Here is a 14,298-nt window from a genome sequence, read left to right as displayed (position 1 = left end):
GAAACATTTGAGGGTGAATTATTCCATATTGTATACTTTTTAAACAGGTTTTCTTTAGATGAGAAGATATAATCTATTTGGGAACTAGATTGTCCTGAATGGTGGAAGAACGTTTGTCTGTCAGATTTATCTTTATCAGCAGTAAGGTTAAGTTCTAAAATGAATTCCTTTAATAATTGATCATGCTTATTATTTCTGGTTTGTAGAATTGTCCCGTTCAGATCCCCGCAAAGTATAATAGCGTGAGTATTCAGATATTTTGTTGCTATGTTGTGAATGAGGTCGAGACATTCTCCATATTCGTAGGACGAGTCTTTGTCCATAGTTGGCATATAGACGTTTATCAGACAAACGTCAACGTCTGATGAAATCAGAATAGCTATCACCCTCTCATTTCCATCAGGAAGCTTTTGAATTTGACTGTTCCATTGTTTTGGCCATAAGATAGATACTCCTGCACGACCTCTAGGAAGTTTGAAGCCTGATAAAGGTTCGTTTGTGTCATGGCATCTAGTATGATTATCGTGGTCAGGGAGAAAATCATCATCAAAATCAAAATACGATATTCCACAACCGGAAGTACATCGACGGATATGTATTTTTTCCGGAAACAAATATGCGACTAAAAGTTTTGATTACTGAGGAACACTAGTTGAATGATCGTGAAAAAATAATGTGTAAATTGCAAGCAACAAAAAGACGCTTATAATTAGTTTATGTAACTTACTTACAAATGGAAAGGTAGTACATACACAGATACTGACTTGTCCCTAATTTGTTTGTACCTTGCGGTATAATTCATATTTAAGTTTAGAGAAATTTTTCATTTAAGAGTAAAGTCCCTGTGGGTATACAAGTATTTTGTGAAATTTGGTTCGAGGTGATTAATTTCATAGTACAGACATTTCCATTGAATATCCAATTAAGCGCATATGCAATCACAGCTCGAGTAGTAATCCTATAATTGGTCTATTGCTGACTACTTGTTTTATAGGTGTTTCTTAAAAGGAGGTAATAAAATAAGCCTTATGTTATGTAGATTTTCTCATTAGTATCATGGTTGTCATATTTATTCAATTTTTGACAGTGATTTACCATATTTTAGTTGATAAATGTAGTTGAAATAATAAGGTAGCGAACTTGACTGCGATTTTGAAGTCACTGTTTATCCGAACCTACAATTACCTCGAATAAACTGGAATCCGCTTGCATTACGCTACATTCAATTGAACAATATTGATGTGTAGTAGTCAGCCGAGAACCAGCTTAAAGTCTCAGGTTGATATAAACAAAAAATCCGCGGAACCCAGTGTCTCACCTACCTTTGCTGTCAATCGCAGGCTCAACAAAAATGTGGAAAAATTCTCTCGATACTATCTTGTTGTTGTAAGAAGCTTCTGTCCAAGTTTAAGGAAAATACAGCCGGGATGGTTTATGAATCTAATAAATGTCTCAAAAACTTTAACTGCAGACTGAGTATATTATGTTAACTGGAAGAAAAACTAAGTCCATTTATAGATAAAATACGGATATACAGGTACAACATTTTACCAAAATTTCCTTCTAGATACTAGCTTTTGATCACAAACAAGTCCCAAGTTAGGAGGCTGTAATTCAGTGGTTGTCGTTTGTTTATGTGTTACATATTTGTTTTTCGTTCATTTTTTTTTTATATAAATAAGGCCGTTAGTTTTCTCGTTTGAATTGTTTTACATTGTCTTATCGGGACCTTTTATAGCTGACTATGCGGTATGGGCTTTGCTCATTGTTGAAGGCCGTACGGTGACCTATAGTTGTTAATGTCTGTGTCATTTTGGTCTCTTGTGGACAGTTGTCTCATTGGCAATCATACCACATCTTTTTTTTTATATATTCTGTACAAGTTTGGTACAAATCCAGGATGGTGTAGAATGTTATTAAAATATTTAAAACTTTAACCTCAGCGTGGATGTATTGTTTCCTGACAGAAAAACTAAGTCCATTTATAAATTATTTACGGAAAAAATGGATTTTTCTTCACACAAAATTTACTTCTAGTTACTATCTTATAATCATAAACAAACTTCTTTCCAAGTTTGGTACAAATCCAGGATAATTTACGAAAGTTATTGAAATTTTATAAACTTTAACCGAAGAGTGAATGTAATGTTTCCCGGCAGAAAAAAAACTAAGATCCTTTATAAGTAAAATACGGAAAAAATGGAATTTTTATTTTTACAAAATTTCCAACTGGATACCATTTTATAATCATTAACAAGTTTCTGTCCAAGTTTGGTAGAAATCCAGGATAGTTTAAGAAAGTTATTAAAATTTCAAAAACTTTAACCACAGAGTGAATATTTGTGGACGCCGCCGCCGCCCTCGACGACGACACCGACGGAATGTAGGATCCATATGTGATATGTAATATTATAGTATTAATGAATGGGTGTTTTTATAATGGCCCTGTTATTTGTCCAAGGTCTGTTATAATGGTCGAGGGAGTCTGTAATGGCCTGAGGCAACGCCGAGGGCCATTACAGACATCCGAGGCCATTATTACTGACCGAGGACATATAACAGAGCCATTTTAAAAACACCCATTTCTTAATACATTTATTAACCAACTGAATAAAAGTGTATGTGTTAATATATCAAATATCCAAGATATTAAGTTGACAGAAGTTATGTGTTGAAAAACAGGAGGAACAGTGATCCCTATATATGGTTCTTTAATGTTGGTTGCTGGTTACTAAATTAAATAAAATACAAAAAAGTATTATACTCTTTCAGTACAACTTAATTTTATTAACTTTATTAAAAACCCTAACTGTGCTTTATACAGACAAACTGGGCATTAATACAGGGTCATTACAAAAAAAAAAAAACAGGGCCATTACAGAAAAAAAAACAGGGCCATTACAGAAAAGCAGGGCCATTACAGAAAAAACAGGGCCATTACAGAAAAAACAGGGCCATTACAGAAAATATGTTATTTTTAATAACCAGTCATTTTTGGCAATAATGTACTTAGTTGGTTAATAAATTAAAATAAAGACCGCTCGGATGAAAAAATAGTAGCTGCTGATATAGTTAAGTACTATATTACTGAGATAAAGAGATGTTTACTTCTTTACATGTTGAGAAGACACAATAATTTAACAAAACTGACATAGTCCAATTGAATTATTTCAGGTTTTTCATGTCGGGGTCTTTTAAAGGCGAATATAAACCATAGGGATTTTTTAATTGTTGAAGGTAATATAATTGCTTACACTACTTCTTTTGAACTTTGGTGGCTAGTTGTGTCATTGGAAATCATAAAACATCAGATTCTCCTTATTAGAAACATATATAATAGATACTATATAAGTAGTGTGGGTGTTCTACATGTTTGAAAACATTTTTCTTTTAAATTCACAGTAAAAGTAAACATATGTAAACTATAGTTTACAATCTGTATACTACTTTATCTTACATTTTTACCTTTAATCACCTCGCCTATCCTCTTCATGCCGGTCGGCATTTAAGGCCCTGATACATTTTCTTTTCATTTTACACGGACTCCGTGTTGAAGGCCGTACTTTGACCTATAATGGTTTACTTTTATAAATTGTTATTTGGATGGAGAGTTGTCTCATTGGCACTCACACCACATCTTCCTATATCTATTTAGCTGCTGTTCTTGCTGTAGCCCACCAGCTATTCCATCCTAGTGATGTTCTTTCAGTCTCTACAGTCCGTCTCCAGGTGGTTTTGGGACGTCCAACTTTTCTTTTTCTCTCTGGTTGCCATGTCAGTTCAACTGAGCATATATACTGTTGGTATCCATTCTTAGTACATGGCCAATCCATCTCAAACGCCGTTCTATTATATCATCAATTAGCTTCTTTGTTCCATGCAGCTTTTATATGGAGGTTTTCGTTTGATATAGTATCGGGCCATCTTATTTTTAGTATCTGCCTTAGACATCTGTTTTGGAAGGTGCTCAATTTCTTCTTGTCTTGTTCATTTGTTTTCCAGGTTTCACATCCATACAGTAGGACTGACATGACTTAACTGTTAAATAACCTGACCTTTGTTTTAAATGACAGGACCGATGATCTCCATATTTTTCTTAGCCTGCTAAATTGGCCTTTAGCTTTCTTCAACCTGTTGTGTATGTCATTATCACATCCACCGTTTGTTGTTACTATTCCTCATAGGTAAGTGAAGGTATCAACATCCTCTAGGTTTTTCTCATTTAACTTCACTGGGTTGTTATTTGTGGTGTTCATCCGCATTACTTTTGTTTTAGAGGTGTTAATCTTTAGTCCTATTTTGCTGGCATTTTCTTGAAGTTTATCTGTTTTCAGTTGTATGTGTTGGAATTTGGAAAACAGTAGTGCTAGATCGTCAGCAAAATCAAGGTCTTCTAGTTTGGTGGTAAATTTCCATCTAATTCCTGTTTGATGATCTTTTATCGTTTGTTTCATGACATAGTCAATTGCAAATAGAAATAAGAAACCAAACATCATGCATCCTGTTTTTACTCCCGTTTTTACTTTAAACCATTCCGATTGTATTCCTTCGTCTATGAATGCACACTCAAATGAATAGTAAAAGAGTAAGTTTAATGAGTTTGTCTGGGATGTGATAAGCTTTTAAGATGGACCATATGCTTTCCCTGTGGATGGAATCAAACCCCTTTTCAAAGTCTAAAAAGTTGATGTACAAAAGAGCATTCCATTTAGAACATTATTCTATGATGTATCTTAATGTGAAAAGTTGTTCAGCAGTGCTTTTACCCCTTCTGAAGCCAGATTGCTTTTGTCTTAGCTTTTCATCCATTCCTTCTTGTATTCTTTGGATGATGATGTTTGTGACTACCTTACTTGGCACGGAAAGTAGGTTATGCCTCTGTAGTTATCGCAGCATGTTCGATCTCCTTTCTTTACTATTTTAACTATAAGACCTTTATTCCACTCCTTTTGTATTTCATCTCCAATCCATATTATATTATAAAGCTTTTGTAAATACTTGGTGGTTGTTATCTGCTTTTAGTTTAGTATCTCATCTGTTATGTCATCTATGCCACCTGACTTTCCATTTTTTAATCTTTTCTAGGGTTTTGTTACTTCCTCTTTCCTGATTTGACCTGTATCTATCTCTATTTCCTCGATTTCAAAGTTTAAATTGATGTCAAATGGTATTTCAGGTTCTGGTCTGTGCAAGACTTCTTGAAAGTGTTCCATCTTTTAAGTTTTTTGTCATGGTTAGATAATGGATTTCAAGACTTATCTTTGATGACTTGAGGTGGTTTCTGATTTCATTGCAAATTGTTCTTGTAACTTCATACACTGTTTTCATCATACCATTGCTTGCTGCTTTTTCTGCTTCTTCTATTAAGTTGTCTGTCCATTGCCTTTTGTCATTTCTCATACTTTTCTTCACCTCCTTGTCTTTGTCACTTTACTTTGCATTTATGCTGTTCTTATGTCGTTCTGATCTACTGTTGTTAGTTTTTTCCTTTAGTTGTTTTTTTTCTCTCATCTACAAGTTTCAACGACTCATTGGAGATTCAGGGCTTTTGCCCACGCTCTTTGAAACCTAGGGTGTTAGTTGCTAGTTCTTACATTCCAAATGCCTAGAAGTATTTTTTTTCTTTTGGTGTACACAATGGTGTCATCTTGTGGACTTCCCGTGGGCTTTCATCCACTAGTGCCATGTCCCTTAAACTTTGTTGTACAGCAGAGGTGTTATTCTCATGCTGATTTCTAAATGTATCTTTGGTTTCCGTAATAGTATCATAATGACTGACGAAAATTGCACCTTCACAATCAAACCATATACATATTGCCGTTCAACTATCGTCCATATATTCATACTTAATTCTACTTTATAAAGTTGATAATCATATGTAACATATTATTTGGGTTTGCCCCTTTAGTCATGGTCTATATTGACTTTGAAACGTTTGCATAGTTTACGTGTTAAATTTTGTGATTACTCAGGTCACTTAACCATTCAACGATTCTTTTTATGCAGTTGTACATATGTGGACATTATATTTGGTCTCGTCCTCTCAGTCAATATAAAAAAGAAGATGTGGTATGATTGGCAATGAGACAACTCTCAACAAGAAACCAGATGACACAAAAATTACCAACTATAGGTCACCGTACGGCCTCCAACAATGAGCAAAGTCCGTACCGCATAGCCAGCTTTAAAAAGCAAGTTCTTTTGACGACTATGATAAGGGAAATCACTTATGTTAAGTCAATTGTATGTGACATGCAGTTGTATTAGCTTAGGCTTATACATAGAAATAACTTTGCCTTTCATCTTAAGTAATGTTAAAGTATTGCTATTCTAATTTCAACAGTTATATTTGCTAACTAAACTTCTTAAAGGTGAGACATATCACTGTGTGAACAATTTTATTATGTTTGAATACACCAAGAGTTCTGTGTGCTTAAGATGATACATTTTTGCGTCCACAGTCCCTTACTTGTCTTGCGGATTTTTGTCACACTAATTATAAAACCATATAGTGAAATTTTCACTTTGTTAATAATAAATAAAAGATGCGGAATGATTAGAAATTAGATTCGTTTTATCTTTCCTCTGAAATTATAAACAAAACAAAAACTAAAAAAAATGACCAATTCTATAAGTCTAATCGTTACACGAAGAGTGTGATTTGAAAAGGACTTTTATTACAGTAATGTCATTTTAACCATGATATATTTGACATAAAATGGCCATTTTAATCATATTTTTAAGCAAAACTAAAATTGAACAAAAGGCATAAGGCAGCAACCATGGGGGGCTATGGATTTTTTTCGGACAAACTTTTTTCGCTGAGGGTAAAACAAATATTTTTTTTTCTCGGGGTCAAAAACAAATTATTTTTTCTCTCCAAAAACTGGAAACAAAAAAAAATTCATAGTCCCCCTCCCCCGTTCGAAAATCAAATGGTTGCTGCCTAACCTAAAACAAAATTTGTTATACACACATTATCATCGTTGTATAAGACAAATATAGAAAACAAATTTTATGACAAAGGCTAGCTCCTACGTGTGTATCTAAATACTAATGAAAACCTTAAACCAGCAACATGTATAACGTTATAAGCAACTAAGCAATATGTCAAGCAAAGTTGAAAAAATAAAATAATTTAGGATTGTCTTTCTTAGAACGGATAATTCGCAGCAATACATAACAAAAAGGATGACCATAAGCAATGAAAAATTCTGCCCATGTCATCATACCCTTTTTGGCGGTAGTATTTATTTCTAACATTATTTGGCAATAAACTTTTATTTAGAGATTTAAAAATAAGAAGATGTGATATGATTGCAAGTGAAACAGTTATCCTCCATCTATACTTAATATGACGTGAATGTAAGAAATTATCGGTCACTTTTTGGCCCTCAACAACGAGAAAAAAAATTAAACCGTCTTTAATAAGCTATACAAAGTCAGACATGAAAAATGTAAAACATTTATAAGGAGAAAACTTCCTGCAGATATATAAAACAAATCAATTTACGAAAAACGTATACGACAGTTTGTTGGTTGAACAACAAGCAGTGATTGCAGGACACAGAACATTAAAAGTTTCGCATAATTATTGATTGCCTTATCTGCTGACAAACATAGGTTTACAAGGTAAGCTAAATTTTGGTGTCCTTATGTTTATAGTCATTTAATTCAATTCTAATATTGAAAATATCAATTCTTTACATTTTAGTTTAAAATATTACTGAATTGAAATGAATGACAAATATGATAAATATAATTGATAAGAATATAAAACCGACAATGTCCAATTATATATCCGTGTGCAATAAAGAGACAGTAATGCCAGATCGTATTTGTTTTGTATTACTTTTCCATTATTTTGCCCTGTTCCCAGTACTTTAGTGCTACCTTAGTTCAAGGGATAAATTGCTATGGTAACGTGCCAGTTTATGAATTGAAAAATTGTAAGATCATAAGTTATAAAGTATAAACACTACAAGGGTAAACTCCGGTGAAGAATCTGTTCAACTGGGGCCAACGGCATGTTGCTTATAACAAATAAGATATGAGGATATTTCGTATTCGGTATAAGCTAATATACGAACAATAGAGAACCTTGATCGGTTAACGGTAATTAATTGAAAAATAATTGTTTTGATCTATGACATACACTTTGATATGGCCATACTTATGAATTAACTGTCTACAATACATTAAATTCAAAATCAAATATATTATAATGATTTTTCTAACATGAGAATATATTACGTACCATAGACGCATTTGACAAATCTTTTCGGATATTCGGATCTTCAATGCTCTTTAACTACGTATTTTATTTGGCCATTTTGACTTTTTAATTCAAGTGTCACTGATGAGTCTATTGTGCTATTGTAAAACATTTTTGTATGCTTGTCTTTCATTTGTACTGATATGTGCATTGTCTGTATGCCTTTTTGTTTCTTTGATACATGTATGACGTGGCTCTGTACTTATACATCCCGTCATTGTGTTAGTGTACTATCATGGTAATATTCTTGTCTTTAATTTTTGTTAATATGCTTGGCCTATATGCCATTTTGTGCTTCTTTGTTACATATTTGGTTGCATTTATAGTGATTAAGATTATAAGACAATGTTGACTGCTGTACCCCTGACATTTTTACCTACTATGTCTCTTTGTTTTGCTCACACATCGTTGTCAATATAACCGAAATTGATGCGACTGTCATACAAGTGAGAGGTTTGGCTAGCTTTAAAACCAGGTTTAATCCACCATTTTCTACATAAGAAAATGCATGTACCAACTCAGAAATATGACAGTTGTTTTTCATTCATTTGATGTGTTTGAGCTTTCGATTTTGCCATTTGATTAGCGATTTCAGTATTTTTGTTTTGGCGTTCAAGTTTAAGCCTGGTACATTGAGCTTTGATGAGTATTTATACATAGTAACTGTAAACCAACTCAAGTTTTATATACGAATGGATATCTTAAATTTACCGTTCAGATCCATTGATTCTTAAAGTTCATATAGCATCCTTTGTCCTGATGGAAAACACTAACCAGAAAATAAAGTATAAAAGAGGCAAAAGTTAGATCACACCAAAGGGACATTCAAACTCGAAAGTTGAAAATAGACTGACAACACAATGGCTAAAATAAAGAAGACCAGCAGACATACAATAGTACACACAACACAACAAAGAAATAGACGGGTGAGTCTGTATTTGCAGCTATATAAAAACAGGAATTTCCCAATCAGATCTTTAGTTATAAGGTTTAGATCTCATCCAGTTTCTGATGCCGATTTCTAAGTGTAGAGCAAGTCAGATATGAAGTACAATCTGCTTTATTTAAATATCCTTTATAACCAAGAGACAGGTTTTCGCGGTCTCAGATTTTTTTTAATTTCTGCTCCCGATGTTGTTATTTGTGCTGAGTGTATATGAGCCATGATGATGTATGCATTATCAGGATATCAGAAAATGCTTATCTTGTCAACGAACCCGGTCTTGCTCCTTTTGGAGTGATGCTATTTCCTCACCTTTTCTACCTGGATCTATCTAAATTGTTTAAATAATTATATTGCTGTAATCAACAATCTCCAAAGTCTGACTTATTCAGTGATAAAGGTACGTGGAGACACACTGTACAGCTTTCATCTCATTTAAAACCAACGTTGTTTGCATTTTACCTAAAACAAGTATAGAAATAATTCAACAAGAAAAGGAACACAGCGAAGTTTTAATTCGAACTTTCAGTGTCTTTCCAAGGACAAAGTCAACGTTTTGTCTGTAAGGACATTTATAGAAATCAAGAAGTTCGTATTTTTATATTTGTTTGATAGTTTTGTTTAATATACATTAGCTTTAATTGTCATCCAGTGTTGTATGCTATATATGAACAATGATTCTATAAGTACCTGTTTGATGGTTTGATGGTTAAGTTTTTTGTTTTTTTTTCTCTCGATATTTTCCCAGTTTCTTTGTGTTTGCCTAACTGCAAGTGGCAAATGATCATGTCTAACCAAGATAAATTCAAATAAATTCACTTTATAGGTCCTGTAAAATGCAGCATTAGAACCACCCAGAGAGTGGTCGCTAACATATTAAACGTATAAAGTGTGCCTCTCTCTTAACGTTACAACTTATTTGTATCCCTATATGAACTAGACGTGGCTGCACATTTATACATCCTATCCATTTCAAACAGACGATGCTTGCAATGGGAATCGTGCTTCTCAGACGGAGAATATTCATACATGATGGCATCTTCTTAGATATTTATAATAAATTTATCTTTTCGCTAAATCATTTACGTCCTCTTATAATGTCTACACGCGATCGTACATGTAGGTTTTTGGGTTTTCTATTTTTAATTTCGGAAAACATCAACCCGAACTCACAAAATGAAGCATTATTCTTTGCAAAAAAGACGAGCACTCACATTTGATCATATGCATGTGTTTAAAATTAAAATCTGTATAAAGGTTATAACGTATTTGAAATCAGTTCATAACCTGCTATAAGTAGATAGAGGGGTCAATGTAGATACAGTGGATCAACTTTACTGCACAATGGAGGAGAAAAAATGCAACACGAAATAAAAATTATATTTTGTATTAATAATGAACGTTTGTACAGTGTACATAATTATAACAGCACATCTTTTCAATACAATCTATCGTTATTTTTTTTTCATTAAAATACAATGCATCAATTTATGTACTAAGATATGATGCCTACAAACCATCATGTCATCCTGAAATGTTCAAGAAACTTTTTTGTAATACCTGTCATCACTGGTATTATAGTTGCTTTCTGTTAATAAATAAGATTTTAAGCTATATTTTTAGTTGAATTACAAGAAAACAAAAAAAACATGTCAATTTAATTATGTAATATATATGATATTATAGCAATTAATTAAAAAAATCCATTATTTTTTCTATTTCTTTCTAAAATTATTATATAAAATATGTTTCTGAAGAAAAGTATGATGAAAACAGAGATATGACTTTTTTTAAATTAAAACAAACTATTTAAAACAGATAAAACAAAACCAAAACTAAAACTAATATGCCATTTCAAAAGATAAAATACAAATAACATAAAATACACAACCTCTGAATCAATGTATCTGTTATGTGGATTTCAACAATGAATAGCTTGTATTTAAAAACAGTGTTTTGTCCTTTCAATTACTCAAAAGTGGTGCAATTTCTAGGTTGCTATTTCGGTCCGCCTACCCTACATGAAAACTACACAATTATAATAAATAACATACTTTAAAAAAAAAAATTGAAACTTTTTTTCAGTCCTGATCACCACTAACAATATGGCTGTATCTTTTTGTATGTATGCAGGGGATGAGAATATTTTTTTCAAATGTATTTAAATACATTTTAATATAAAGCATCGGACTACGTTGCATATTTGTCATTTTATGTTAATACGTTATGTTTAATTCAATATTAATTGCAATTTTCATATTTTGTAAAACAAAAACAATCAAAACAATATGCAGATGTTTGTGTATTGCTTTAAAAATTTCATTAAAAATTTCTTTTTAATTTATAGCAGTTATAACTCAAGATATTGCACCAAATACAGAATTATAAAAGTTACACAATGTTTAAGATAAACATCTTACTGGCAAGGACTGATAAACTGGACAAGAAGTAGTTTTGCACTTTTTACCTACATGATCCTACATGTACATCTTTTTAGAAACGGTTTGTGATTACAAGTCTGACACAACTAAGTCTAATCATTGTTTTTTTCTGCATAACACTGCATAATAAGGTTGTTTTTTCTTGGAGAGAAAATTATGTAAAAACAATATCTCTCGCACTATTTTGCGTTATTTAATTATATATCATAAAACCATTTCGAGGTATTACCATAAAGACATTAATATTATATAGAAAACCCTAATTTAAAAAAGTCACTGAAAATAAATTGAAACTACAAAAAATTGTGAACATAAAGATACATATTGTAACATCAATTGACTGATTCATAAATAAAGTAGTTCATCATTTTAGCATTTTAACAAAGTTTATAAAAATAAATAAAAGAACAGTCTTTGATTAAGTTAGAAAAAAATGCATACATTTAATTACGCTGATGTTTATTATAAATTTATAGAAAAATACTTCGAAATATTTAGTGGAAGACAAGTAATTTAACTTTTGAGGCACTTTTGTGTAACCATTTCATATCCACTTGTAGGCACAATTAAAAAATAATGTTATCTCATCTTTAATAACAATATAAACACCTTAGACTTCGTACGAAAACAAATATGGAATAATAAAATAATCTATTTATTCATACAGTTCAACAGGAATATGTAGAGTAAAACAAACAAATATTCTACTATTTTCTACAATGCATTTCTTGAATTAAGAAATTTCTGTAATGCAACGCTGGACGGCTCACAGTCCGATTCTTAGCATTCATAAAACCTATCTGGTAATTGAATAGCGTTTGAACTGTATACACATCGTTTCACTCTCTTGTCTTCACGTCACTAAATCGCCTATTATATCACAGTTAAAAATAGTTCAACGATCTCCACACCTGCCCGGCTAGAATTGCAATCACCATTTTGTCAATAATATCACATAGAATAATACGTCATCAAAATTCTCGATCCCATCCTGTGACGTCATCTGGTGGTGGTTCATCTTCTTCCTCTGGATAATCATCGAAGTTCGTTGTGTCGACGGGATTTTTAATCTGTGAGAGGAGAAATTAATTACGTTACTAATATTATGCACAGCACTTTGATGGGTGGTTATTATGAAGGACAGAACTTTTGAAGAGTGGAATTTTATGCCACTATCATACAAGTGGGAGAATTAGCTAGCTATAAAACCCGGTTTTGTCCACCATTTTTTACATAACAAAATGCATGTACACAGTCAGGAATATGATAGTTGTTATCGTTTCGGTCGATGTTTTTGAGCTTTAATTTTGCCATTTGATTACGGACTTTCCGTTTTGAATTTACCTCGGAGTTCGGTATTTTTGTAATTTTACTTTTTTGTGCATTAATTGATGAAATTATTTCACATTTACCTTGATCTGAGCTGCAATGTGTTTCTAGGAGTAGTACAAAAAAGGGAATGACAAACAATGGTTCTAGTCGACGTTTGTATTAGGTCTTTGATTTTCAATTATTTGGCCTCAGATATGTAATTCCTATTTTTACTCTCATGCTGTCTTCAGTTTTTAGATCTTATTAGTATACCAAACATGAAATGTCATGTCAACTTAAAAGATAGCGCATGTCCACACATATTTCCTTCTTTTTATCATTGTTGTAGGCTCGTCTTCATACGACAAAAGTTATTATCTCAGTTTATTCATTAAGGATAATGACTGGAACTTTATTTTAAGAATAATAATTCGACTATACTATCATAATTTTAAATGCTTATTATCTTGGGATCTTTTTTCAAAATATCCTGGATAAGAAAAACCTTTTTTTACCATTTGACTGTATCAACTCGACGTGTTTCGCAAACAAAAAAGCATTTACAGAAATAAGTACTAGAGAAATTTGTGATGGATTTGGAGCCTCAGAACAGGATAGTCTAATGGCGACATCCAGAAGGAATGTGTCCCCTGCGCCTCTTGTTGTTGTGTAAAATTCAATATCAGAAGCCTTCACTTTTATAATTAGAGGAATATCCTTATGATTGTTATTAATTAACTGATTTATTGTTTCAGATCTCCATCATTTCTGATTATATGGTCATAACTATAAATGAACTGTTTACAAAACTTTGAACTTTTCGAAACACTAAGGTTTTTCTACCCCAATGAAGACATTGCCTATATAATTGGTCCTCAATGCGTTCTAACGTTGTATTGTCAATGACATTTTTAAACGATTTTGATTAGAACACCACTATAAATGAATCTTTTTTACCAAGCTTTAATCCTAGTATCTTAAACAAGTTTAATTACCTCTGGAATAAATGGTGATTTAGTCGTTCTTTTACGTAATCCTTCCCAGTTAAATCCATCAAACCATTTGTGTTTCTGTATTTCTCGCATTCCACCTCGTCCAAATCCCAACCTTTCTGATGGGTTTTCTCTGTAATTACATTTAAAATTGTCAAGTTTCAACAATACAAATATTATAAATATAACGATGAAAGTTCAGTCACATCGTGTCTTTTTATATATCATTCACATAGAAAAAATACCCAACGTTATCAGAGGTTGCTTATTGTCTAATAGCAAATATATATAAGCAAAGTGTAATATGGTAATTCATTAATTACGTCAAGATCTTAA

The 14,298-nt window shown here is 32.2% G+C and overlaps 2 protein-coding genes across 4 annotated transcripts in view; both read right to left on the bottom strand.

Moving 5' to 3' along the window:
• Positions 1-749, bottom strand: part of LOC143044198 (GTP-binding protein 1-like) — a 29,431-nt gene extending 28,682 nt beyond the window's left edge. The window contains exon 1 of the mRNA XM_076216101.1: positions 728-749. The gene's annotated coding sequence lies outside the window, so the exon portion shown is untranslated. The remainder of the gene's footprint in view (positions 1-727) is intronic.
• Positions 750-12,123: 11,374 nt separating this feature from the next.
• LOC143044197 (cGMP-dependent protein kinase 1-like) overlaps positions 12,124-14,298 on the bottom strand; it is a 110,837-nt gene continuing 108,662 nt past the window's right edge. For all 3 annotated transcript variants that reach the window (XM_076216094.1, XM_076216095.1, XM_076216097.1), the window contains exons 16-17: positions 13,966-14,095; positions 12,124-12,729 (exon numbers count right to left, since the gene is read on the bottom strand). In XM_076216094.1, coding sequence (XP_076072209.1) covers positions 12,631-12,729; positions 13,966-14,095 — 229 coding nt within the window. In that variant the 3' untranslated portion in view covers positions 12,124-12,630. The remainder of the gene's footprint in view (positions 12,730-13,965; positions 14,096-14,298) is intronic.

Source organism: Mytilus galloprovincialis, chromosome 9 (genome assembly GCF_965363235.1).
Source record: "Mytilus galloprovincialis chromosome 9, xbMytGall1.hap1.1, whole genome shotgun sequence".
NCBI classification, from domain to species: Eukaryota; Metazoa; Mollusca; class Bivalvia; order Mytilida; family Mytilidae; genus Mytilus; species Mytilus galloprovincialis.
The sequence above is the reverse complement of the archived record's forward strand: the minus strand, read 5'-3'. Positions and strand labels throughout refer to the sequence as shown.